The sequence below is a fragment of the Heterocephalus glaber genome, unplaced genomic scaffold, assembly GCF_053883595.1.
Source record: "Heterocephalus glaber isolate CG9 unplaced genomic scaffold, H.glaber_assembly_v1.0 deba00001532, whole genome shotgun sequence".
Taxonomy (NCBI): domain Eukaryota; kingdom Metazoa; phylum Chordata; class Mammalia; order Rodentia; family Bathyergidae; genus Heterocephalus; species Heterocephalus glaber.
The window spans coordinates 26,065,340-26,091,739 of record NW_028258330.1 but is presented as its reverse complement, the minus strand read 5'-3'; the positions used below and the strand labels follow the sequence as shown (position 1 = coordinate 26,091,739).

The 26,400-nt window shown below is 45.1% G+C and overlaps 1 protein-coding gene across 5 annotated transcripts in view; it reads left to right on the top strand.

Annotated features, from left to right (window-relative positions):
- Positions 1-26,400, top strand: part of Trpc4ap (transient receptor potential cation channel subfamily C member 4 associated protein) — a 78,135-nt gene that overhangs the window by 50,698 nt on the left and 1,037 nt on the right. The window contains exons 8-18 of one of the 5 annotated variants that reach the window (XM_004867884.4): positions 6,253-6,438; positions 12,817-12,983; positions 15,663-15,794; positions 17,099-17,157; positions 18,788-18,889; positions 20,311-20,394; positions 21,430-21,520; positions 22,591-22,731; positions 23,310-23,418; positions 24,871-24,983; positions 26,155-26,361. In XM_004867884.4, coding sequence (XP_004867941.1) covers positions 6,253-6,438; positions 12,817-12,983; positions 15,663-15,794; positions 17,099-17,157; positions 18,788-18,889; positions 20,311-20,394; positions 21,430-21,520; positions 22,591-22,731; positions 23,310-23,418; positions 24,871-24,983; positions 26,155-26,361 — 1,391 coding nt within the window. The other 4 variants (XM_004867886.4, XM_087188919.1, XM_087188918.1 and 1 more) reach the window with 4 other exon arrangements.

Below are 26,400 nucleotides of genomic sequence, written 5' to 3'. Positions count from 1 at the left end.
ACAGGAAGGAGGTGGAGATTCATCCCTTTCTTGTTCAGCTAATGATATAAGATAGGCATCACTCTGCCTTGATTTAAATTTATCTTGCAAAGCATTCTGTCACATATAAAATTATGTGATTCCCTCTTACAACTGTATAGTATTCTGTTATATGAGCATAGCATAATTCATGTAACCAACACCCTACTGATAGAAATTTGGTTTATTTCAAGTCTTTGTTCCTACATATACCAATCTTATGTAATAGAGTATGGTGTGCCAGGTATTTTTAAACTTTGATAGACGTTGACAAATTAACCCTCCAAAGAAATTACTGGACAGTCTTCCCCTTTTGTTGTCTCTGCCTCCTTCCCAGTACAGGCCATTTTCATAATTCTTGATATTTACCAAACTTACAAGGGGAAAAAAAGCTATCTCAGTATAAATGATTTGAGATAATGGCCCCATAACATAAAATAAACCATTTTAAAGTAAGCAGTTTTGTTGAGTAGCATTTAGTACATTTATCTGTTGTGCAACTACCCTCTCTGTCTAGTTCCATGACGCCTTCATCACTCCAAGAAGAAGCTCATACACATCAAGCAGCTGCTCCTCATTACCCCTTCCCCAACCTCTGCAACCACCATTCTGCTTTCCCTCTATTCTGGATCTGAATATAAAAGGAATCATGTATCCCAGCACTCTGAGAGACTGAGACAGAGAGATCTCAAGTTCAAGCCCTACCTGGGCAGCTTAGTGACTTAGTGAGCCCCTGTCTCAAAATAGAAAAGGCTTGGGGATGTAGCTCAGTATGAGTGCTATGGCTCAATCCCCAGTTCCACAAAAATTGAAATGAGGCCTTTTGTTCATTTGGCATAACATTTTCAAGGTTTGTTCACATCGTGGCATGTCAGTACTTCGGTTTTTTTACAGCTAAGTAATATTCATAATATTCACTGTTTGTTCAGCCATTGATCTGTCAATAGACATCTGGGCCGTTTCCGTCTTCAGGCTATTGTCAGAGGTGCTGCTGATGAACATGTGTATATGTGTGTTTGAGCACCTGTTTTCAGGTATTTTGGGTATATACCAAGGAGTGGAATTGCTAAGTCATATAGTAATTTTATGTTTAAGTTTGTTTTGGTTTAGTTTCTGGGGGGTTTTTTGGGGGGTTTTTTTTGTACCAGGGATCAAACTTGGGTCCTTGCGCTTGCTCAGCGGGTGGCGAAACCACTGAGCTAAATCCCCGGCCCGGTTTCTGGTTTTTTGAGACAAGATCTCACTATGTAGTTTAGGTTGGTCTTGAACTCACTATGTAGCCCAGGCTGGCCTTGAACTCAAGGCAATCCTCCTACTTCAGCCTCCTGAGTGCTAGGATGACAGGTATGCGGCATCATGCTTAACTTTATGTTTAAGTTTTTGAGGAACCTCAGTTTAGCTTTAATTTTTTTTTTTTTTTAGTTTTAATTTTTTGAAGAGATAAAAAAATCATTTTATAGAGGGTAGAAAAAGGACTAAGATTATTTTCCAAACTTGGTAGTGGGCATTGAATTATATGACTGCAATATAATCCTCCTAATTTGTATAGTAATTGTTATTAGTAGTAATAGCTAATAAAATAACTTATTTTATTTCTAAAGAATTTTGTTTAATGTATTCTTTTAAATATTATTTAAAAGTATTTCATTATGGGAAACATCAGACATATAAAAGTAGACCAAACACTATAATGATCCTCAGGTACCTGTCACTCAGCTTCAGAATTGTGAACTGATGATCTTTCTTGTTTTCTCTATTTCCCTTCACTACTCCCTGCTTCACTTTGGGTTTTTCTTTTTTCTTTCTTTTTCTTTGGTACCAGGGATCGAACTCAGTACCTTGCACTTGCAAGGCAGGCGGCAGAACCACTGAGCTAAATCCCTGGCCCCTTGGACTTAAGAGTCTTGCACATGCTAGATACATGCTCTGTCGCTGAGCTGCACCCCAGTCCTTATGGATTATCTTGGCATAAACCCAGGCATTATGTATTTTAATGTTTCTACAAGATGACCTCTTTTTTTTTTTTGAGGTGGAGTCTCACTATGTTACCCAGGCTGACCTCAAACTTGTGAGCTCACAGATCTCTCTTCAACCTCCCAAGTATCTGGGACTACAGTACAGGCCTGTGTACTAGGCAGATTTGAAAAATGTTACTCTAATACAATTATTATACTGAAAGAATTAATAAAGTACCTTGATATTATGAAATACTTGTTTATTAATTTTTGATAATGTGATACATTTACATGGTTCAGAAAAATCTACAGATTCAAAAGGTGTTTCTTGAAGTTTCTGTTTCTTTCTTGTTCCCAGGGTCCTGGTTCCTTTTGTTCAGTTTGAGGGACATTTGGGCTGTATCCTGTGGCAACCACTGCTGTTGGCTTCTTTTCTATTCTTCCAGGGAGATTTAATGCATATATAAGCAAATATATTCAGGCATTGGCCTCATTTTATTTTATTTTATTTTTAGGGTTTTTTTTTTCATTGCACCTTTATTGTTGACTGTTCACTGTTCAGAATTTGATAGGGTTTCCAGAATCACACAGCCCGGTGGAAGTTCCTCTCTGACACCCTCACTGACAGCTAACCAGCCTCCACTTGTCCCTCTTCCTTATTTGTATGACATTCTGCCAGTGTCCCAGGAGTCCCCGAGGCTGGCTTCCAACATGGGGTAGGAGGTGCAGAGCTGACCCCAGCAACACGATTGGCTTTGTGTTCGTGTGCTGACCCCTTCCCTGCCACCTCCTCCCCTCCATTTCCTCTCCTCCTCAGCAACATCTAGGTCCCCACTGGGCTGAGGATTCTGGTCAGGGTTGGAGTCCTGACTTCACTAGGAGCCATGTGACCTCAGGGAACTTCCTGACCTCTCTGAGCCCTCCTTTCTTCTACGATGACAAGAGGGAAAGACTCCCATCAGGGCCACTATGAGGATTTGTGTATATAGAGTGCCTACCATACAGTATACCCTAAATACATCTTAGCTTCCTTCTTCCGGAGGAAGAAAATATATCCGATGAATCAGTGTCAGAGCCAGGTGCTCAGGGGCAGTTGCTTTATAAAAGAGCCTGGTCCCTTAGTTGAACCCAAGAAATGGCTCTCTAATGATGGAACTTCAGGAAGAAGGGAGAGACCTCAGAGTCATGTGAATGCAACCTGGCAGGTTGCTGCTTTCACTGTCAGGTGGAATACTGACTTCTGTTTTGCCACTGCAGCCAGGCAAGGGCTGTTCAGGGAGCCAGGAGAACAAGGGAAATCTGTATTCAACCACCCCTGCCAGAGCAGAAGCAGCTGCATGTGGGGGGAAACCTGGAACATTAAAAAGCACAGTGATCCTTTAGGGTGATCAGTAAATCCCCTTCCAGTGCCCTGACAAGTCACCTCTCACAGGGGTCCCCACAGCCTGAACTGCTAGCTTGTGTCATTCACAACCCACTGATCTGCAAAGAGGATCCCAGGCACTTTGCTAAGGAAGTAATTATGCACCTGAAACTGAGCTATCCTTCACAGTCACTAAAATAGAAATCTGGTAAATGAATGGCTACAGGAATGAAATAATAATGCTGCCAGTAACACGGAATGTCCAGTTGTTAATCTGCAGATACTGCCAAACCTTTCTTCCTCAAAGGTCGTCCTGAAATTTTTTAAAAGCTGATCTATCATGCAGCCCTGGGGGCCTCTAAGGTCTGCAAGCCTGAGATCATTTTATATCTCCAATATAGCAACAAAAGGCCACTCAACAGTCTTAAAACATGCACCAGCCAAGACCATGGCTGGGGTTACAGAAAAAAGTATTCCAGACCACAGAGAGGGAAAAGGGGCAGGGGAGGGGAGCAGAGGGAATGCAGGAGAACAAAGGTGAGATTCCACATGAGAGGACTATAATGCTACACAAAAGAACTCTAGTTGAGAAGCGGGGGCAAAATCAAGGAAAGCGCTATGGATCTGGAAGTGCCACTCCAAATATTTGATTCATGGTAAAAAATAGAGCACATTTATTAAAAATATATATTTTATAAACCTTGATATATAAACAGATATGTCAAGCCACTGAAAAATAAGTTACCTCCCTGGCACCAAATAGACACTGGTGGCTGGGTGCCCATCCACGGACCGCCCCGTGCTTTTCCACGAAACCGCTCATTTGTTGAAGAGGGAGGCTCCTCCCACAGATGTCCAGCTTAGTTGCGCCCGCCGGTCATCCCAAAGACGAGGTGTCATCTAGATCATGGGGTGCCCTCCGCGACCTGGGATGAGGAGTTTCTGCACCCATCCTCTCCACTGGTACCAAGGGTTGCACTTCTAAGCGTTCTTCAGGGGCCCCTACCCAAATCTCGGAGTTCCTCATGGCAACGTGAACGAGTTTTATTGGATTCATTGTGCTTTAGTGTCTGCTCTTCGAAGCAGGATCGGTTTGTTTTGTAACTTTTTATGAAGGTGGAAGGTGCACTGAGGGAGCACTGTGTGTAGGCCGAGCCTGCTGGTTCTCTCAGCGTCTGGGCACCGATCTGTGGACACAGAGTATTCCTGCCTCGTGGCCGCCCCAAGGCCTCCCTGGGCCTATCACGGAGCGGTTTCCGTGTAGACAAAGGTGATAATGATTAGGTTCAGGATGGTCCCTGAGGTCCCCAGCGTTGCCAGGACACTCTCCTCTTTACTTCTTTTTCTTGGCCTCCTCTGTCTACATCATTTCCACTCGTGATGAGAACAGCATCTAGAGGCGGGCAAGGGGCTTGGAGCAAGGAGCAGAGCCACCTCCGGGCCGGCCTGGGGCACCAGAGCGCGAGGAAGGCGAGGAGCAGGAGGCGGCTCCTGCCTGCACCTCGTCTCCCAGGCAGCCCTGAGCCGCTGGCCACTGGGCGCCCAGACCGGAGCTTGCTGCTTGCCTCTCGTGTCTGCTGGGTTGTCTCTAGGTGCCCAGGGCTCCCCTGCCTGAGCAGGAGGGCTCAGGAGTTGTGCCCCGGGCGGTGGGTGGACGGGCGCCAGACTCATTTTAAAGATTAAATGATGGCTCCAAGACTGGAGCCGTATCTCCAGTATTTCTTTGGAGCCACCAAAGTTTACTTTGTTCGCTTATGCTGATCAGAATTTACATCTTCCTCACTGTGAGTGAAATGAGGTTAGTGGAGGGCCGGGGATTTAGCTCAGGGGTTTCGCCGCCTGCTGCGCAAGCGCAAGGACCTGAGTTCAATTCCCGGTACCAAAAACCCCCACAAAAGACCAACCAACCAAACAAACAAAGAAATGAGGTTAATTGAAATAGGAGTTGAATAAATTCAGGTTTTGTTTTATTTTTGGTTCTGGTGCTGGGAATTGAGCATAGGGCCTCATGCATGTTAGGCAAGCATTCTACCTCAGTTTCTTTGACCTTAAAAAAAAAGTATATCCCCTCTCTGCTAGTAAATGTTTGTTACAGGAAAATCAGAAACTATAGATAAGTACTTTTTATTTTATTTTATTTTGGGGGGGTACTAGGGATTGAACTTGGGACTTTGCGTTTCCGAGGCAGGCGGCAGAACTGCTGAGCTAAATCCCTGGCCCAGATAAGTACTTTTTAAAGGAGTACTTATTTCCTACTCAGGAACAGCCACAGTAAATACTTTGGTATAGCTTTGTTTTGTTTTTACTTTTTGTCTTTTTATTTTGGTGTATAGTTCTACAGAAGCAAATGTTTAAATTTTTGAAGGAAATGAGTTTAAACTAATATTTTTTAATAATTTGGTTTTCTTTTCTCTAACAAGTAAAGTGAAACAGCTTTTTGAGTCACTGTGTAACGTGTTATTCTTAAGAGTCTTTTGTCTTCTATCATGGATTTATCATATTTAATCAGTCTGCTATTGATGAACAATTATGTATGTCCACCTGTGTACTATTACAAAAACCTTATCAATGAATAGCTTTAAGCAGTTTTTATTCTTGTATATATTACTGGATATTTTCTTTTGACAAATTCCCAGAAATGGACCTGTTGACTGAGACAAATTTAAGACATAAAATTTATCTCAACTTCTATTCCCACAGTACATAAAGAGAGCTAGTTGTTCTGCACTGCTAAAAACCAAGTTTGTTTCTTTATTGCTGTTTTACTTTGGCTTAGCATTTCATTTTAGAAGAGTAGCCCTAACTAGCTGATATCACAGTAAGAATCATTCCTATCACATAATTTGTTGAGAGCTTTGGAGCTTATTTTACTGGTCTCTGTTTTGAAATTTGCCTCTCTCATTTTCTCCCTGGCAGCGGCCCTTCTCAGCATCCCTGGCTTTGTTGAACGACTTTGCAAACTGGCGACTCGGAAGGTGTCAGAGTCAACGGGCACAGCCAGCTTCCTTCAGGAGTTGGAGGAGTGGTACACGTGGTTAGACAATGCTTTGGTTTTAGATGCCCTGATGCGAGTGGCAAATGAGGAGTCTGAGCACAATCAAGGTACTTTAGGTGGGTCCCCTGAGTGGTGGGCTCTTTTGGGGCCCTGGAGATATTCTTGACCTCCTTTTCAAGGAGGATTAATTTGAGATTTTTCTCAAAGTAGAATTTTCCTTAAGGCAGTCCTAGACTATGACTTTTAAGACTCTTGATAGTGAGTTACAGAAACCTCATTGCACCCATCCTAGGGGCTCTGATTGCAGGGAGGAGGACTTTGTTGCAGAACTAGAGGCATCTGTGTCTCAGGAACAGACTGGAACCATTAACCAGAGAATTCTTAGGAACCCAGAGAATTCTTTTTCTCAGTTTCTACATGTTTCTTTTGTCTTTTGTCTCACTCTGCACTGCCTTTTTCTGGTCCTCTTGATGTGACTAGGCAGCCTAGTAAGTGAGTAGACTCCTAGTCTCAGCCCCAGCTTCCTGATAAAGGACTTTAGCCAGCAGAATGCAGTCAGATTGTACAAGCCTAGATGCAATTGGCTTTCATACAAGAAACATGCTATCTCACTGGGAAGGATGAGCCAACTTTTTTCATCTCTTCCAACTATAAGATGAAGAGGCTAACTTCTTCCTTCTTCAGCCCAGTTCTGTACTACATGCATAGTGTAGAAGCTCTATCCCAGATGCTTTGGGCAGTACCATGGCTTCAGTGACTCCTGCCCCAGCTCACTTAGAAGTTGAGAAAACTAAAGGCTACGACCCTGCTCAGAGTAGTGGCTCAGAAGTTTTGCCTAGAGGGATGGGCATTTGGTAAAAATAGAATACAGGGAGATTCATACCAAAGGATATTCTCAAAAATTTTGGAGATTTTGGTGGTAAGCAAGTAAAAAGAGACTGGTAGATTTTCTTAAGAACAAGAAACTAAACACTAGCTCAGCTAGTTCATCAGAGAACCAGGGAAAGAGACAACTAAGAAGAGCTCTCCTAAAGTCAGGAAAAAAACCTCATCCTCAAAAACAACCTTGCTAGAATTTATGATCAGACCTTGAAGCAGTGTATACCCCATGGCATTATCAAAAGTAGTAGGGCATTCAGCCAGCACATAGTGGAACCTAATATCTAGGTGTGATGAGGCAGAGAGCTTAACAGAAACCTTGCCAAATATCATCCAGAGGACATTGTATGCATGCCTGAGATGCACCATTAAAGAGTCTACTGGAGAAATGGACTTTACTAAAATAGTCCAAGTCACTAAACAGATAAATAAACAAAAATCCCTGAAAAGGGGAAAGAGAACCAATGTTCATAGTTATCTTAAATGGCTAGTTTTTCACAAAAATTATGAGACTCAAGCAGGGAAGTATGACCTTTACATAAGAAAAAGTAGGCATCGGGGATTGCCTGTGAGAGGTCTTAGATTTAACAGTGATTTCAAAGCATCCATTATAAATACTGTATGGTTGAATAACAAAGAACACCATGCTTAGACGATAGTATCTCATTAAATAGAAAACAATAGTTAAAAAATAGAAAATATAAGAAAAAGCTAAAGGGAAGCTCTGGAGTTAAAGAATGTAATAACAAAAATTTAAAATTCCCTGGAAGGACTCAGCAATAGATTTGAACTGGCAGGAGAAAGAATAAAAACACTTAAAGAATAGATCAATAGAAATTAAGCATTCTCAAGAAGAAAGGGGATAAACAATAAAGAAATATGAACAGGATCTCAGAATGAAACAATATTAAGCACACCAAAATATGCATAATAATGTACAAAAGAAGATAAAAGAAGGGGAAATTTTTTTTTAAATAATGGCTGAAAACATCCTAGATTTAATGAAATACATGTATACATCTGAGAAGCACAAAGAACTCTAAGTGAGATAAACTCAATGATGTCTATACCTAGATATATGTCATAATAAAAATGCTAAAAGACAAAAACTTGAAAGTAACAAGAGAAAAATGGCATGTCATGCCTAAGGGTGTTCTGGTAAGCTTAACGGCTGACTTTTCATCAGGAATAGTGGAGGCCAGAAGGCAGTGGGGTAATGTATTCAGAGTGCTGAAAGGAAAATACTTACCCAGCTGGGCGTGGTGGTGTGCACTTGTAGTCCTAGCCCCTAGAAGGCCGAGGCAGGAGGATCACTTAAGTCTAGGAGTTTGAGACCAGACTGAACAGCATAGCAATACTCTCAACTCAAAAACAAAAAATGAAGAAAAAAAACTCAGCCAAAAATATTATATTGTGCAAAATTGTCTTTCAAAAAATGAAGGTGAAGCTGAGTGTGATGGTGCATGGCTGTGATCCCAGCGCTTGGGAGGCTGAGACAGGGAGGATCACAAGGTGATTCCCACATGAGCAATTTAGCAAGACTCTGTATCAAAATAAAAAATTATAAAAGGCTAGAGATTTAGCTTAGTGGTAGAGTGCTCTTGGGTTCAATCCCTAGTACTGCAAAAGGGGGAAAAAAAGGTGAAATAAAGATATTTCTAGATAAAGACTGGGAGAATTTAGTAGGTGAATATGTAGAAATTGGTGGTGCCACCTTATGAGAAATAGCAAAGGAAATTCTTCATGTTGAAAGCAAGTGGCATCGGCATGGTGAGGCACGCCTGTAAACCCAGCATGTGGGAGGCTGAAGCAGGAGGATTGCCATGAGTTTGAGGCCAGCCTGGGCTACATAGTGAGTTCAAGGCCAGCCTGAACTACATAGCTGTAGTTCAAAAAAAAAAAAAAACAAAAACAAAAAATTTATGCAAGTTTGATTCAATATCTGAAAATCAGTTCATGTAATATAAAATGATGATTTTGATAGATGTAGGAAAAATATGTACAAAACCCAACACCTTTTTATGATAAATACTCAAAAAACTCAGAAGAGAAGGGAACTTGACCTTTTAAAAGGCATCTATAAGATACCCACAGCTAATGTCATACCTAATGGCAAAGACAGTGCCCAGCTGCTGCCACCCCCCACCCCCAGATCACAAACAAGACAAGTATGATGTCGCTTCTATTGAGCATTGTACTAGAGGTTCTGGGTAGGCAGGTAGGCAAAAGGGGAAAAAGAAGGTGTGTGTGTGTGTGTGTGTGTGTGTGTGTGTGTGTGTGTTACTGGAATGTTGAATCTAGATGTTCGTATTGAGGTACATCCCTGGCCTTTTAAATTTTTTTTTTCTTTTTTGAGATAGAGTCTCAGTAAGTTGCTAAATGGCCCAGGCTATGCTTGGACTATCCTCTGGCCTCAGCCTCCCAAAATCCTGGGATTATACACATGTGCCATCATACCTGGATGACATGATTCTATATGTAGAAAAACCTAAGGAATTCACTGAAAAACCACTAAAACTAATAAACAAGTTCAGAGTTTCAGGATACAGCTGTGTGTGGCAGCCATGCCTGTAATCTCGGCACCTGGGAGGCTGAAGCAAGATCACTGAAAGTTTGAGGCCAACCTGGACTACATACTGAGTTCAAGACCATCTTAAACTATGTAGTAACATCTTTTCTCAATAAACAGTATCAACAAAGTTCCAGGATAGAAGATTAATGTTCATAAATAAATAGTATTGCATACAGTAGAAGTTAAGAAACCAAAAATGAAAATAAGAAAGCAGTTTCATTTACCATAGCATCAAAAAGAATAAAGTAGGAATAAATCAAAGAAGTATAAAACTTATACTATGAAAATTTCAAAATATCATTGAAAGAAATTAAAGAAGACCTAAATTAATATGAAGATATCCCATGTTGTTGAATAGGAAGATTTAATATTGTTAAGCTATCAGTACTCCCTATTTTGAGCTACAAATACAATCAATAGATTCAATGCCATTCCTATTAAAAATCTCAGCCAGCTTTGAAGAAAGGCACTAGCTGATCCTAAAATTCATATGGAAATGCAAGGAACCCAATTTTAGTATATGTGCTGCCAAAGCGAACACACAAGCAACCCAGGACAGCCAAAATAATCTTGAAAAAGAAGAACTAAGTAAGAGGATTCACTGTTCCTGATTTGAAAACTTGCAGTAATTAAGAGTGCTACTGGCATAAAAGCTAGACGTTTACAGATCAATGGACTATTATGGGGAGTTCAGACATAAATCCTCATACATATGGTCAGTTGATTTTCAACAGGGTGCCAAGACCACTTAATTGGGGGAAATAATAGGTCTTTTCAATATATAGGGCTGAGGCTATTAGATATTCACATGCAAAAAGGTGCAGTGGAATCTGGTATCTCACATCATACACGAAAAATTAACAAAAAGATTAAAGGCTCAAGTGTAAGAGCTGAACTTATAAAACCCATAGAAGAAGACATAGGCTAGATCTTCTGGCCTTAGATTTGGCAGTGATTTCATAGACATCTAAAATACAAGCAACCAAATTAATAGAAGATAAATTGAACTTCAAGAAAATTAAAAGCTTTTATACTTCAAAGGACAGCATGAACAAAGTGAAAAGACCAACCCATAGAATAGGAGAATATTTTAGGAAAGAGGGAGAACGTTTTTGCAAACCATATATCTAGTAAAAAATCTAGAATGTGCAGAAAACTAGGGCTCAGAGAAGACAATAAAAACACAGCTCACTTCGGAATACAAAGAATTCAAATAGACATTTCTCTAAAGAATACATAAATGGCAAATAAGCATTTGGAAAACTGTTTAGCCTCATTAGCCATCAGGGAGATGTGTGTCACATCATACCCCATTAATACATACGATGCTTGTTTTATGTATTAATTTATAAAATAAACAAGTAATAGGCAAGCATTAGCAAAACTTAGAGTTAAGTTTTTTACTTCTATTTAACATATATGCTTCTATGTGCCAGGGATTGTTCTAAGCACCTTTAATATATTAAATCCTTCCATCTTTGGAACTTTAGAAGGTAGCCACTGTTGTCATTATCATAATTTTACAGATAAGATTGGAAACATACCTGCAGGCCAAGAACTTGGGGAGGCAGAGACAGGAGGATTGCTGCAAGTTTGAGACCAGCCTGGGCTACATAGTGAGTTCAAGGCCAGCCTGCACTACAAAGTATGACCCTGTCTCAAATAAATAAATAAATAAATAGGGTTTAATGATAAACGAGGCTTCCTGAGAATCTAGGGCTGGGCTTTACTTGTGTTCCCATTCTAGCCTCACAGTAACCCAGCTGTCTTCTGCTGCACATAACAGTCTAAGGCCTCTTGAGGAAGTGACTTGCCCTGAATCAAACAGGCAGCAAATCACAACTCTAGAGGCATTTGTCTTTATTACCTTGTTTTCCTACCTTTTCAAGTGTAGACTCCAGGAGTCTATTCTGGATGTATACACTGGAGTATACGCTGGATGGCCCACAGATGATTGTTTTAACTGGATATTAAATAAGATAGGTACCTAAAGCTCAGCACACTGATGTGTGTCAAGTGGCCCACACACATTACTTATGTGTTGCTGTTAGTAAAAATGAGATGGAGTAAATATGCTGTAATGTTCATCTGAATCTCTGTTATCAGTTGTGAAATTCAGACTTCTTTAGAAAGTCAAGCATTGTAAAACTTCAGATGTTTCTTTTTTGAAAAACGGGGGGTGGTCTTCAAAAGGATTCCTCTCAGCCTTCCTCAGTGTGTCTCATGGAGCCCAGACAAAAGAGCCAAGGACTCAGAGGCCTTGGTGACCTATTTGCTGTCTGACATCTGTCTGTCTGGGCTCTTTCTGAAGGTCTGGTTGGTGGCAGAAGTATTGGGGGATTGGGTGGATTATGCTATTGCACTGGATGTTTCTGACTATTTTTACTTTATATTAAAGTTGATGAGACGAGAGAACCACACAGTCCATTTTTCTAAGTCTCTAAGTATTGTCGGGTTGTTCTTTAGAAATGGCTCATCAATTAAAAGTAATCCAGGTCCTTCTTGCTTCATACAAAGAATTGGACAAGCCAAGCCAAAAACAGTGCCAAAAGTTTATTGGAAAAGTGAGGGGCAAAGGGGTAAGGGAAGAAGGAGCTCTGCAGAGGGAACTTGGGCCAAACAAAGAGAGGAAGGGATAAAAGCAAAAATAAAAGTGCACGCTGTATCCAGAAGAGGCAGAGTGGGCTACTGTGAGGAGTCCCCATAGCAGGCTCCTTGTGGCGTCTGATCTCTTATTTCATGGGAGCCCACCAGAAGTTCCACATGCGGAGTCCTGGGAGTTATATGACCCTGTCCTGAGATCTTGTAATCAGTAGCTCCTGCTCATTTCCCCAGCCAGTTTTGCCATGCCCCATCTCATATATAATACAGCCTGGCTCCTGGGTGTGAGGGAGTTTCGTGGCTTTCATTTCTTTGATTTGGGCTCGGGCCCAGTCTAATGACTCTGTAACCTCCAGTCTATTCAGAGCAGGTTTGAGAATCGACCATGCTTCCGCACTGGCTGGGACTCACCCCTCTCTTGGGGCTGTGTCAGCCTCCACTGTGTTCCCTCCTCCAGGCGCTTCCGAGGAGAGTGGATTGCCTCACACTTCTGCCAGGACCCAGCTGCCCCAGTCCATGAAGATTATGCACGAGATCATGTACAAACTGGAAGTGCTGTATGTCCTCTGTGTGCTGCTGATGGGGCGGCAGCGAAACCAGGTGAGTTTCACCCCGGCATCTCAGAATGGGGGAGCCTGGCAGGAGCAAATGCTGCCTTCGTATGGTGAACAGGGTGCATCTTCATCAGCCCTTCTCTTAGAACCCACGCTCTCTAGCCAAGAAAGCATGTGGGCTGTTTTCCTTTTTGTAAGGAAAGCAGGCTGATTCAGAGCTTGGAGTCTTTCTGCTATAATTTGCTGTGAGCAGCATCTCTGCACAGGCCAAGAGAGCATCTCACCTCAGTAACTCGAGGAATAAAGACTGGCCCTGTCCATGCACTGAAGTGCTAATCTGATGTGGGCTCAAGGTGGTAGGTCAGAGCCCAGAACTGTGTCCATTTAGGAAACCTGGGCAAGCAGGAGACTTCCAGACGAACTGGGGTTCCCTGAGCCTTGAAGCTGGAGGGAGGGGCAAGGTGGGAGAAACAGGACTCAGCAAATCTCCTCATGGCTATGAGAAGGCACCCTCTCCTGTTCACTGCATCGTTGTCATTGCATGGGGGAGGAGGGACTTCAGGCAAGCAAGGCTGGGAGCTCAGCAGCCCCCAAGCACCTTTCTGAATTAGACCCTGAACTTCACACAACCCCGGATGACAGATGAGGTGCATGCGCCAACTCCCCTCAGTGAGTGTAATCATTATGTACTGCAAACATGTGCTAATAACAATTTTAAAATGTGAGTGTATTTAACACTGAACTGCACATCAAAAATGGTTAAGATGGTAAATTTTGTTTTATCATAAATAAATTTTTTTTTTGGTACCAGGGATCGAACTTGGGACCTTGCACTTTCGAGGCAGGTGGCAGAACCACTGAGCTAAATCTCCGGCCCTAATAAAAATTTTAAGTTAAAAAAAAAGGTACAGGGCCGGGGATTTAGCTCAGTGGTTTTGCCCCCTGCTACACAAGCGCAAGGACCCCGAGTTCCATCCCCAGTACCAAAAAAAAAAAAAAAAAGGTACAGTTTTAGAGAGGGTAGCTAGGGAAAAGACTCATTTAAAGATACCATTTGGAATGGCAGCATCCGGAAGAAAGTGAGGGAGCCCAGCAGGCTGCGATCTCTGGCAGTGACCAGCTAGACGGAGAAATACTCCTGAGGGGGAAGTGGGCCTGGTGGGAGAACAGAAAGGAAACACTGAGGGAATCGCAGGCCAGCTTGTGTCAGGCTGTCGTAAGCTATTTAAAAACCAGCTTTTACTCTGAATGAGGTGAGAAGTTGGCTGTCTCTGACTGTTGTGTGAGAGTAGAAACAGCAAGGATGGGAACCAGGAGAATCCTTTGGGACCCTTGTGATTGAGCTAAGCGATTGTAGCTGTGACCGACCAGATGGAGTCGGGGGTTAGGGCGGTGGTTGAATTTGGGATATATTCTGAAGATGGAATAGACAGGATCTGCTGATGATTGGATGTGAACATAAGAGAAAGGAGTAGTTAAAGTGACCCTAGGGCTTTTGGCCTAAGCGAGTGGGAAGATGAATTTGCCATTGATTGAGATGATTAAGATGTGCATGGGATGAGCAGCACATGGACAGGTTTAGGGAGAAAGATGAGGAGTTTGGCTCCGAACGAGGTGGGTGTGAGGTATCTGTTAGAATCGGTATTGGGATGATCGGCAGTTGGAGTCGAGGCTGGAGGAGTAACTTTGAGAGTCCTCAGCATACGGTCATCTGCATGTGAAACCAGGACACTGGGTGAGATCCCATTTCCAAAATGCCATAAGTTTGACCCCTCTGGTATTAATGAAGATAAGATAGTAGCAGTCATTCCATAGGATAGGCAGTGCTGATATGCCTGCCCGAGGCCCAAGTCATCAAATTGATACCAAAGTCAGGAAGAACCTTGTTTCCTTTGCCCAACTAAAAAAGTAAAAAATCAGTTGGGATTTGAATTTCTCTTAACATGTAAGTGAAGTTGAGTCTTTTCATATATTTAAGAAAAGAATCCTTTCTATCTACCTGTCCTTCATCTTTTTTGGGGGCATGTGTGGGAGGTTGGTCTTTTTGTCTAGAAATTTTTAGGACTCCTTAAAGAGGACAGTTGTTCTGCTTATATGAATTGCCGGTGTATGTTCTCCATTTGTCATGTTTGACTTGTGACTTTGTATTGTGAGTTTTGCTATGCACAATGTTAAAAGCTTTGTGTGGTTGAAATCAACAGTCTTCTTTCTTGACTTCCAGCTTTAGTATAATCCTTTAGAAAGGCTTTCCCACTCTTGGGTCATTAATTAAGAAGTCTTCACATAGATTTTTCTAGGATCATTAGAGTTTCATTTTTTAATATTTATACCCCCATTAAAATTTATCCTCTGGTGTATGATATATTTCCATCTTAATTACATGACAAGGAAACAAATGTTAGGGATTTGCTGAAGGTTCCAGACCTTGCACATAGTGGAGCTAAGAGTAAACCCAGAACTATCGGAATCCAAAACCCACGCTCTTAGGATAGGCCCTTTCACACAATGTAATTTGTAGGACTCTTGTAAGCAGTAATGAGCAAATTAAAAGATGTGTTTGTGTGTGGGCAGGGTGTGTGTGGATGTTTTCTTTAAACCCTAGCACTCCATGCTCACTATTGCTTTTTTCATCCTAAGGATCATTATTGTCTGTGGGGAGCGTGAGACTCTGCTGGGTCTTCAAAGCACATTTGTCTTAAAGCTTTTCCCTTCCCACCCCGTCCAGGTTCACAGAATGATTGCAGAGTTTAAGCTGATCCCTGGACTCAATAATTTGTTTGACAAGCTGATTTGGAGAAAACATTCAGCATCTGCCCTCGTCCTCCATGGTCACAACCAAAACTGTGACTGTAGCCCGGTAAGCAAGGGACCCCATGGGCACATGGAACTTTAATCACTAGTAGTTGTTTCAAGCCCTGCTGCTGATCCTCTGACCCCTTGTTTTCTGGGAGTAGAGCAAAAACTGAAAGCCATACTTTATGATCCCATTAATGGAAGCTAACTTAGAGAAGATCTGCACCAACGCCTTCATCTTTATGGAAATACTTTTTTTTCTTTTGAAAGATTGAACCTAGGGCTTTCACAGTGAACTATATCCCAACCCCAATTTTTACTTTTTATTTTGAGATAGGGTATCACTCAGTTGCTGAGTTGCCCAGGCTGGGCTCAAACTTACCTTCCTCTTGCCTCAGCCTCTCAGAGTGCTGTATTATAGGCCCGCACCACCACTCCTGGCTGTTTTTAACTTCAAGTGAATACATTTTACATTTTTAGACATTCTGACTCTTTTCCAAAAACTACATGGTGTTTGTTCATCCTGTGACTCTCTTGCCTTTTTCTTCAATTGGATGTTATTTCTTGAATCATTTGGGGTCTCTTTCTTGTGTTTGGGTCATCAGCCCTGCAGGATGAGGTATTGCCTCTTGTTTTGTAACCTTTGTAAGAGGCCCCTTTCCACAAGGGGTTGCTTTCCTAGGGGACTTCTGTAGCTTCAGCCCTCCAAGTATTTCTGTAGGGCACCCTTGTTTTTGTCTGGCAGGTCCTTCAGGGGCTGGATCTGTCCTATGGTTAGCTCTCATGTTTTGTGTCTTGGCCCTGCCACTCTGCTAGTATGCGTGTGAGTTTCCACTTCTCCTGGGAGGTTCCCCCCACTGCCAGCTATGCGCTGGGCAGAATCAGGCTTCCCTGATAGCTCTCTGAAACATAGGTCAGATCTTTGCACAGACCTGGGGTCCTGTCTGTCATTGCAGTACGTGAGAACTCCAGCCCAGCTGTGACTAGGCCCCCTTCTTCCGCCGCACACTGCCCTCAAATACCTGAGCATCAGCCCTTGGGCTCAGAGCTCCAGACTCAGGCCTTCGTTTCTGTTGCATCCAGATTTCCTTTCCAGCTTATGAACATAGCCTCACATTTAAAAGAATTTGGGTGATTTTTTTTTAATCCAATACTCTAGGATGTTTGTAGCAGGAAGGGTCCACTTTCGTTTAATTTGCCATGGGCCAGATGTGGAGGTCTGACCATATTGTTTTCTAGCTAAAGAAAAGCTCTTATGATGTGTGAGGACAGAGATTCAAAGAAGCAGAGTGTCATGCCAAGCTCTCACAAGAGCCTCAGCCTTGTCTTATTTAGAAACCCTGTGACTGGTTTTAACATGTGTTCTAGGACATCACCTTGAAGATCCAGTTTCTGAGGCTTCTTCAGAGTTTCAGTGACCACCACGAGTAAGTACGCGTGCGTCCCTGCAGGGAGAAGTGCTGCCCTCTTACCTCCCCTGGAATCAGCTGCCCCCTGAACCTCACACAGGCAGAGCTGCCCAGCTGGACACGTGGAGGGAGGGCTTTTCACCTCCACAACACATGCTTTCTCCCATTTTTTTTTTTTTTGAGATATTCTGCTCACTTATTTTTTATTTTTCAATCTGATGGAGAATGTACAGGAAAATGATTCAGCGCTGTAAGAAAAACAGTGTAAGGAAGAAGGAATAGTAACTAACCCTTGACCTTCAGAACAACAGGTTGCTGCTCAGCTCCAGCGACAGGGACCCAGGCCCATTACGGTATAGCTTTAGATTTTTTCCCCCCAAAGGCAGGCAGAAATTAAGGTTTATATGAAAGGCGGTGGTTTGGTTTGGTTTTGCGCTACAGAGGGGTCAAGTTCTGATTTTTAAGTGTTTAAATTCTTTAGGAACGTTGTATGAGCAAACAGAACATACCTGAAAATACATGTGGCCCAGGGGATTAAATTTGCTGTCATCATGTACTGGCCCCTGTGAGGGCTTCTCTGGCTGAAGGCCAATAGTTTGTAAAAGTGCACTAGGTTTTTGTGTATTGTTTGAGACAGTGAGTCCTTAGCTTCTGTCTGACTCTCAAATCAGCACTTCTGTATGCCAAGCTGGGGATGCAGGGGTGACTGAGGGGAGCCACAGCCCCTCCTATCATAAAGGATACGGTGTGGGAAGGAAGTTACACATTACTCAGAGAATGTCACCAAGAGATGGATATATGGTAACAAATGGACATGGTATTTGGGAAAGAAGGAGCATGATTGTGTGGGGTGACAGTTGGCCAGCATCCTGACTGGCCAGCGGTGCTCAGGGACTCTTCCTTGCAGAAGTAACTTGACAGCTGAGGCTGGAAGGGTCATTAGGAGTAAATAAAGTGAAAAGGCAGAGCAAGAGGGTGAGCGTTGTAGCCAGAACCCATGCAAAAGCCCCTGCAGGAGGTGTATGGTGTGGTCAGGAAAGTCAGGGTAGCCAGGTGGAGTGAGAGGTGTGGGCTCGACTCAGCCACAGCTCAGTGGTGACCTGTGGCTGTGGGACACAGGTCACAGCCTTAGATGTTATATGTTCCAAAGCAGTAGGAAGCAGAGGAAGCATTTTATTAGATGGTAACAGGGTCACTGAAGAGCACCCTGGGAGCTGTGTGAGGACTCAATGCCTATGGGAGACTCTGTAGGAAGCGGGTGACAGGCCTGGATGGGAGGGGCAGGAGAGTGTGTCACAGCTAACCAGGCCTCTGCTGGTATGACCGTGGCCACCGGAAGTGCCACAGCAGGACCAGGCCAGAGGAGTAGGATGACAGATCTAAGCGGACATGCTGAGGCACAGATGCCTTTGAGAAGTCAAGATGAAATGTTGAGTATACAACAGAAAGGCCTAGAGATGCTAAGGCCCTGAGTCCCCTCCTGCAGAATGATGGTGCAGGCTGACAGGACCTGGAGAGGAACGTGCCTGGTGGATTTCCAGCTTCTCTCTCCACCAGAAATGTGTGGGGACTCCCTGCACTGGTGCACTGTTTACTGGCACCCCCAGTTCCTGTCCTTTAACCCCCACCCTCACCTGGTTTGTTTTAGGAACAAGTACCTGCTGCTCAACAACCAGGAGCTGAATGAACTCAGTGCCATCTCCCTCAAGGCCAACATCCCTGAAGTAGAAGCCGTCCTCAACACTGACAGGTGAGCCTGGGTGGCAGGCAACTGTAACCCCCACCCCCACCTCTGCCACCACCACCACCTGCATGCTCGGAGGCTCCCAGATGGCCACGCACAAGTGTGCACACTTGCCCTTTGTCACACATAGCTGTCACATCCACAGGGCTCTGTGTGCCAGGTGCTTATGTCCCCTGGATTTTTTTGCTGGAGCTTCAGCGGCCTTAGGAGAGAAGTGCCACCATCACCTCCTGTTCACAGATGAGGGAGCAGAGAGAGGCTCCAAGTAGCCTCCTGCTAGAGGCTGCCTGTGCCCTTCCCTCCCCTTGCCACATGCATAGGGCACCTTTGCTGATGTGCTTCTTTTCTGCCCAGTGGGAGCTGTGCCAAGCAAAGCAAAGAGAAACAGGCCCCTGTCCCACACCAGCAGTGAAGTCCTATTACCTGGTTATGTTTGCCTTGTCTTCTGGAGCAGGGCAGTGAGGTGACAGATTCACAGGAGCCAGAACAGGGTGGACCTTATCCAGCAACCAGGGCTGTAACTTCCCAGCCCTGTTTTGAAGGCAGCAGAGCTCCTCATTCAGATGAAATTGGATGCGGCCCTGCCCTGATGTCTGCAAGGTATAAAAGTAGAGCTATTAGCCAGCTAACAGCTATGGTGGTACATGCCCGTAATCCCAGCAGCACTCTGGGTGTTGAGGCAGGAGAATTGCAAGTTCTGGAGCCCAGCCTGGGCAACTTAGTGACATAGTGAGACCCAGTCTCAAAATTAAAAAAATTTTTTTTTTGTACCAGGGATCCAACTCAGGACCTTGAGCTTGTGAGGCAGGTGGCATCAAAATAAAAAATTTTTAAAAGTGCTAGGGCTGCAGCTTAGTGCAGAGGTCACTACCACCAAAAAAAAAAAAAAAAAAATAGAGCTGCTTTATTTAAGAGATTTTGATGAGGGCCCAGAACCCAGCCTGGCCATCTTCTTTCCCCTATGACAGGGCAAGAGTCATTTCCCCACCTACTGCCTTTGCTTTTATAGACCTGGAGACACAGTGGGTTCTTGCCTACCACCAGCTGGAACTGAACCTAGGGAGGGAGGACCCTGGGCACCAGCCTGTGGGTACGGAGTTTGCCCCAGGGGGCAGACTCTGTCATGGCCTGTATCAAACCCACCAGTGGTGTAAGTGGCTCTTCCTCTAGCAGCTCTGAACCCTCTGTGACTCTGGGTGTTCTCTGGCCTCTTGCCAGCGGGTGTGGAGGGCAGAGCTGGCCTGGGGTATGGGCAATTCACTTGGCTGCTCAGTTGATGACTGAGGGTTGTGGTCCCAGTGGAGCAGGAGGACACCCTACAGACTCAGAAATATCCCCCCTTTTTACCTAAGCCGCAGAATGACCCAGCCCAAAGGCCCCTGTCATCGTCTCAGATCTGCTACCAATACCCTGTCTCTTAATTTCAGGAGTTTGGTGTGTGATGGGAAGAGGGGCTTGTTAACTCGTCTGCTACAGGTCATGAAGAAGGAGCCAGCCGAGTCATCTTTCAGGTGAGTCTCAAGATGGGTACCTGACACTTTCGAGGGGCCCAGGAGCCACATGTTGCAGGTATTTAGAAATGCCCTTTAGCTCCCAGCGCCCATCCCTGCAGTGTGGTCACTGTTGGGTTTTAGTGGGATGCTTGACTGCTGCCTGGCTCCGTGTGATTCAGCAGGTGAGTGTCGTGCTCCTGTGGTATACCAGCAGGATGTGTTAAGAGGTGAAGCATTCACTAAGCATTCACTAAGCACCTGTAATGTGCTGGCACTGGCAAGGTGGGAGAGAAATGGGTTACAGGCCCTGGCCACATGGCACTCCCTGGGGTTGTGGAAAAGAGAGATGAAAAGAAACTGGTTTCAGTGCAGCATGGAAAGGGAGCAAGAAGCTGTAGGAATGAAGGGAAGCCTTTCCCTAGCAGGGGCTGGCGGAGGTCTGCTCTGACTTCTAGACCCCTCAGAAATGACTCTCAAAGGCTGCAAGTGGGAAGAATTCCAGCAGGGCTGGGTTGAAACTCAGTGGGCTCTGTCCCCAGTGGGTCCCTGGCACCGCAGCCTGCCTTATCCAGACTCTCCTCATGGATCCAGCAGAGCCCTCTGAGCCCCTTGGTCAACATCAGCTGCCTCTACTGTAGGCTGCCCCAGCACATTGGAACTCAGTGGTCAGTCCACAGGTGCCTTTCTTTCCACAGACATTCGGGGTCCCCAATTCCATATCACTTCATTCTTCTGAAAGGGGAAAAGCCTAGAATGTTTCCTCATAGGACTTGCTGAAGCCAGTTCTTGGAGCCTAGATGCCACCTTCTTTGTGACCCAACCCTTTCCAGACTGACCCTGATTGAAGACTGCTTCTCAGTGAGCTGTCAGAATTCTCTTGCTCAATGCTGTTTCCCCAAGGGCTAGGATGAGATCTGAAGCATGGTAGATGTTCAGTAAATGTCAAAAAAATGAAAAGGGAATAAGCATCTCTCAACCCCTGGGGGGAATTGAACCTGGGCCAGGAAAGGGCAGCCTTAGCCCCTGGGCCAGGAGTCAATGTTTGGGTCACAGGTTTTGGCAAGCCCGGGCTGTGGAGAGTTTCCTCCGAGGGACCACCTCCTATGCAGACCAGATGTTCCTGCTGAAGCGAGGCCTTCTGGAGGTATGGCCTGAGGAGCCAGGGTGTCGGGTGGCGATCATCCCCAGCCCCATGCATCAATTCCCCATCCTGAGCCTCGAACAGATCGTCAGGAACAGACCAGCTCTTGTTTTAAGTGTCAGTGCAGATTGCCCTCATGTTTGCCGTGGGTTTCCAACTGCGGGTCCCTCATGGGTGCTTAGGGAGTGATTGAGGAACTTGAGGATGGCCATCCCGAGGTTGAGTGTCCAGAGCAGTGATGGCGAACCTTTTAGAGCTTTCAGTGATAGAGCCCACTGCAGCATGCATGCCACAGGTTTGCCGCCACTGGTCTAGAGTATCCAGCAAGCCTGTGAAACCTGATGCTCTTTTGGTATTGAGAAAAAGTTAATTTTCCTTATTGAATTATGATCTACAGAAAAAGCAAAAGGTGGGGAGCAAAATGGCCAAAATTCGAATTGGTTTTAAAAAATTGAAATAGACAAGAAACTGACCTATTAATTGTTATAAAACTCATATGGAAAAGAATTGGTGCAAATCAATGTAATTTCAAGAAGAAAATGGAAAACTTTGGAAATAGTTTAACTGTCATAGAGAACTTTATCAGGAAGTTAAATTGGCCTTATGTTCTTAATAAAAATTCATTGATTTTGATGTAAACTTTTAACAGTTTCATTCATAAACACAGAACCCATTGGGCAAAAAGTGTTTTCTACCCTTATATTCTGCCCTTCATTTACTTGAGTGGCCTCCATGCCTGGGCAGTGGCCAGTGTTAGAACTGGGCCTGGGAGGTGGAGAGCCCTGGCCGCATTAGTGACCACAGAACATCTTAGAGGCTTCAACTCTGAGTTTGGTCAAGTGAGAGAAAGATGTGCTATATCCCCAACCCATGGCCCTGCCAGGAAGGTGTGTCCCTTGGCCCTGCCCTTGAAGCCACCAGCATCCTCACAAATCTAGACCAGGTTGCAGGTTCCATCAACTTAAATGCCTGCTCAAAGCAAATGTATTGTCTGAGCTCCATGCCAGGTCCCAGTGGGAGCCAGGCAGGGGCAGCCACATCCACACCTTCACCTCGTTTCCTCCTCACCCCAGCACATCCTGTACTGCATTGTGGACAGTGAGTGCAAGTCGAGGGATGTGCTGCAGAGCTACTTTGACCTTCTGGGAGAGCTGATGAAGTTCAACGTTGATGCATTCAAGAGATTCAATAAATACATCAACACTGATGCAAAGGTAAGGCTGACCTAGGGCCTCGTGGGGTTGCTGTGTTGTCCTGGAGTCACCTTAAAGTGCCCCTGGTCTGCCTGTCTTCCAGAGTGGGTTTTCAGTGGGAGTGTGCTGGGATCCAGTGTTCATGCAAACATTCATGAGCATCTACTCTGTGCCAGTTTCTCCTAGACTCTGTGCCAGTTTCTCCTGGGAATACGGGGATGAAAATCTTAGCTCCATATAGGGGAATGGGGGTAGGAATGGGTGGGATGTGACATTGCTGGGTGCTGTGTGGTGCATGCCACAGTGGGAGGTCCAGAAAGGAGAACTGGGCCTGGCATATTGGGTTCCAAAAGGGTGTGACACAGACCCAACCGAAATCAGTTGAAGTTAAAGTTAGAAGAACACAGTATGCTCAGTGCAGAACCACTGGACAAGATGTCAGATCTTTACAGTGGGATGGGGAGAGCAGGTCCCTCAGCTTGTTTGTCTGCAAAGCAGCGGGCTGAGGCAAAGGATTGCTGATGTCCCTGGTGGTGACTGTTTACCCTGGGCCCTGGCCAGTACCCTGCTGCCTCCCATGAGCACCATCTCTGCTTCAGTTCCAGGTGTTCCTGAAGCAGATCAACAGCTCCCTTGTGGACTCCAACATGCTGGTGCGTTGCGTCACTTTGTCACTGGACCGATTTGAAAACCAGGTGGACATGAAAGGTAAGGAAAAGCCAGGATGCCAGGGTGCAGTGTGCCTGTGCTGGTGTCAGACACTGGCCTCCAGTCAAAAGGCAGAAACAATAGAAGTAGCTGCCCTAGCACTCACGTGGCTGGTGTCAAGGTGGTGGTCTTTGGTCTTGGCCAGTTTGCTCAGCTGCTTTGTGTATTGTATCTGCTTCCTTTAATGAGCATGTACAACATTTTGATGAAGGAAAGCCACTGTTGTCAGCAAAATGCAAAAACAAATGACAGTCCCCCTTTCCTTCTGGGCTGGGATTGCATGGGATTCTGTATCCCAGCGCAGCAGCGTAATGGTTGTGCTGGGGGTGAGGGAGGACCTTGCCTAGAACTTCACACACACATCTGGGGATTTGCGCATACATGTGCTCCCCCCCGAACCCCGAGGTCTGTGGCATCCAGCAAATTCTCAAAAGTTTAAAGGGTCCATTTCAGGGGAACAGCCCCATGGACTTTGGCACAGTCCATTATTGCCCCCACCCCCCAGTAAGTATAGGAAGCTGTTTGCTTGGGGCTGGAGTGCATTGTGACCCGACGGCGGGCACAGACACACATGAGAGCTGTGTGGGAAACTAATCACATTAGGAACTGTAGAAAATGACTTGAAGTGTCTTGCACTCAGTTTTGTTTTTTGTTTTTTGTTTTTGGTGGTACTGGAGATTAAATCCAGGACCTTCTTACACAGCCTATTTTATTTTTTATTTTAATTTTTAAATTCTAATTTATTTTTAATTTATTTAATTTTTTATTCCCAGCCTTTTTTTTTTTTTTGTACCAGGGATCGAACTCAGGTCCTTGAACTTTCAGAGCAGGCTGCAGAACTGCTGAATCCCCAGCTCCCAGCCTTTTTAAAAAATTTTTTTGTTTTATTTTTTTTGTGTGGTACTGGGAATCAAACTCAGGACTTTGAGCTTGCCAGGCAGGTGCAGCACCACTGAGCTAAATCCCCAGCCGCTTATATTTTATTTTTTAAATTTGTTTGTTTGTGACAGGGCCTCACTGAGTTTCCCGGGCTGGTCTTGGCTGATTTGCTTATAATCCTGCCTCCGCCTGCCAGAGTGCTGGGATTGCAGGCATATATCACCACACCCAGCTTTTCACTCTTTTTCTTAATTAGTGTCATCAGTCTGTCTGCCTGTGAATGAACATTCTCTCTGTGTATAATACAGAGGCGCTCAGTCGGGTCCCAGGTTGGCTAGGAGGGCTGCTCACTGAGCATGGTTCCAAAGAACCAGGTGGGGGCTCAGAACATAGGCTTAGCTTAGCCTGGTGGTGGAACAGCTGGAGGCTGATTGTTCTGGCTACTGCGGTATTTCCTGTAGTTGTTTTGATGGTGAGAGTCCCTGAGGTATATGGAGTCAAGACCCAAGGGAGGCATAGGTGGCCTGGCCACAGGGCCTGAGCCTATTGTTACACCTCTGCCTCCCTCTGCAGTGGCTGAGGTCCTGTCTGAGTGCCGCCTGCTCGCCTACATATCCCAGGTGCCCACACAGATGTCCTTCCTCTTCCGCCTCATCAATATCATCCACGTGCAGACACTGACCCAGGTGAGAGGCCCTGGCCAGTTGGCACTTGGGAAAGGTAGACTGGAAACCATTTCTCCCATCCTGGAGCCCAGTAGAGTTGTGTCTCCTACTGTTAATCTAAGTGTGTTTCTCTCAAGGGCTTTGCAAAGTGCCATCCATTTTACAGATGGGGGCAAACGCAAGACAGCAAGCCTCTGAGGTCACAGACTGAGTCAGGCAAGATGGGCACAACATTCTTATGACTCCCCGTCTCTTCCTGGTATGTGCCAGGTCATAGAATTGGGCCTGAGAATCCCTCCAGCCCTTTCACTAAATAGCTGGGCAGCCTTCCCTTCTCTGAACTTCACTCCCCACTGTTCTAAAATGGGGAAATACTAGTACCTCTCAGGTTCTGTGGTCTAACAAACATGAGGGAGGTGTATCAGTCCCATTTCCTGTCACTGGGACAAAATACCCAACACCCACAATTTAAAGGAGAAGAGGTTTAATTTGGTCCATGGTGAGGTGGCGCCAAAGAAATGGTTTGGTGAGAGGGCACAGCAGAGGAAAGCTCCCAACCCATGGCATCCAGGGAGCAGAGTGAAGAGGGAGGAGCCAGGGACAGAATACACCCTTCCAGGTCATACCCCATTGACCCACCTGTTCTGACCAGGACCCACCTTCATGGCACATTCAGCTATGAGCTCCTCAGTGGATTAATCCATTGATGAGTACAGTGCCCCATGATCAAATCACCTTTGAAAAGCCCCACCTCTGAACACAAGAAATGTTTGGGGGACCTTTTAGATCTAAACCATATCAGGAGGCCAGGCCCGGGGTGGGGGCAGGGGATACACAGACAAAGACTTTTCCCTCCCAAGGCTCACAGTGTAGTGGAGAATGAAAGTTCTGAGATAACTACCGCGTGCACCCAGCCTTGCCAAAGGATCAAAGCTTTTGGAAGAAGCAATAGCTGAGCCAAGATCTAGACAAGGACAGATGGTGCCATCAGGGTGGGGATGGGGGTAGGCGCATGTGAGGAACATGAAGATGCTCAGGCATGAGCACCTCAGTGGTGGCCCATAGCCCGTGCCAAGGCCCTATAGGGCCTAGGCCTGGGATGCCCTCCTCTCTGCCTGGGGTCCACCTAAGGTCTCCAACATCCACTGGGGCTGCCAGCATACACCCAGCCCAGCTGCCTGCGGCCTTGCAGGAGAACGTCAGCTGCCTCAACACTAGCTTGGTGATCCTTATGCTGGCCCGACGGAAAGAGAGGCTGCCCTTGTATCTGCGCCTGCTGCAGCGGATGGAACACAGCAAAAAGTATCCTGGCTTCCTGCTCAATAACTTCCACAACCTACTGCGCTTCTGGCAGCAGCATTACCTGCACAAAGACAAGGATAGCACCTGCCTGGAGAACGTGAGTGCCCCAGTCCTGAGTGGGTGGCAGGCGGGCAGT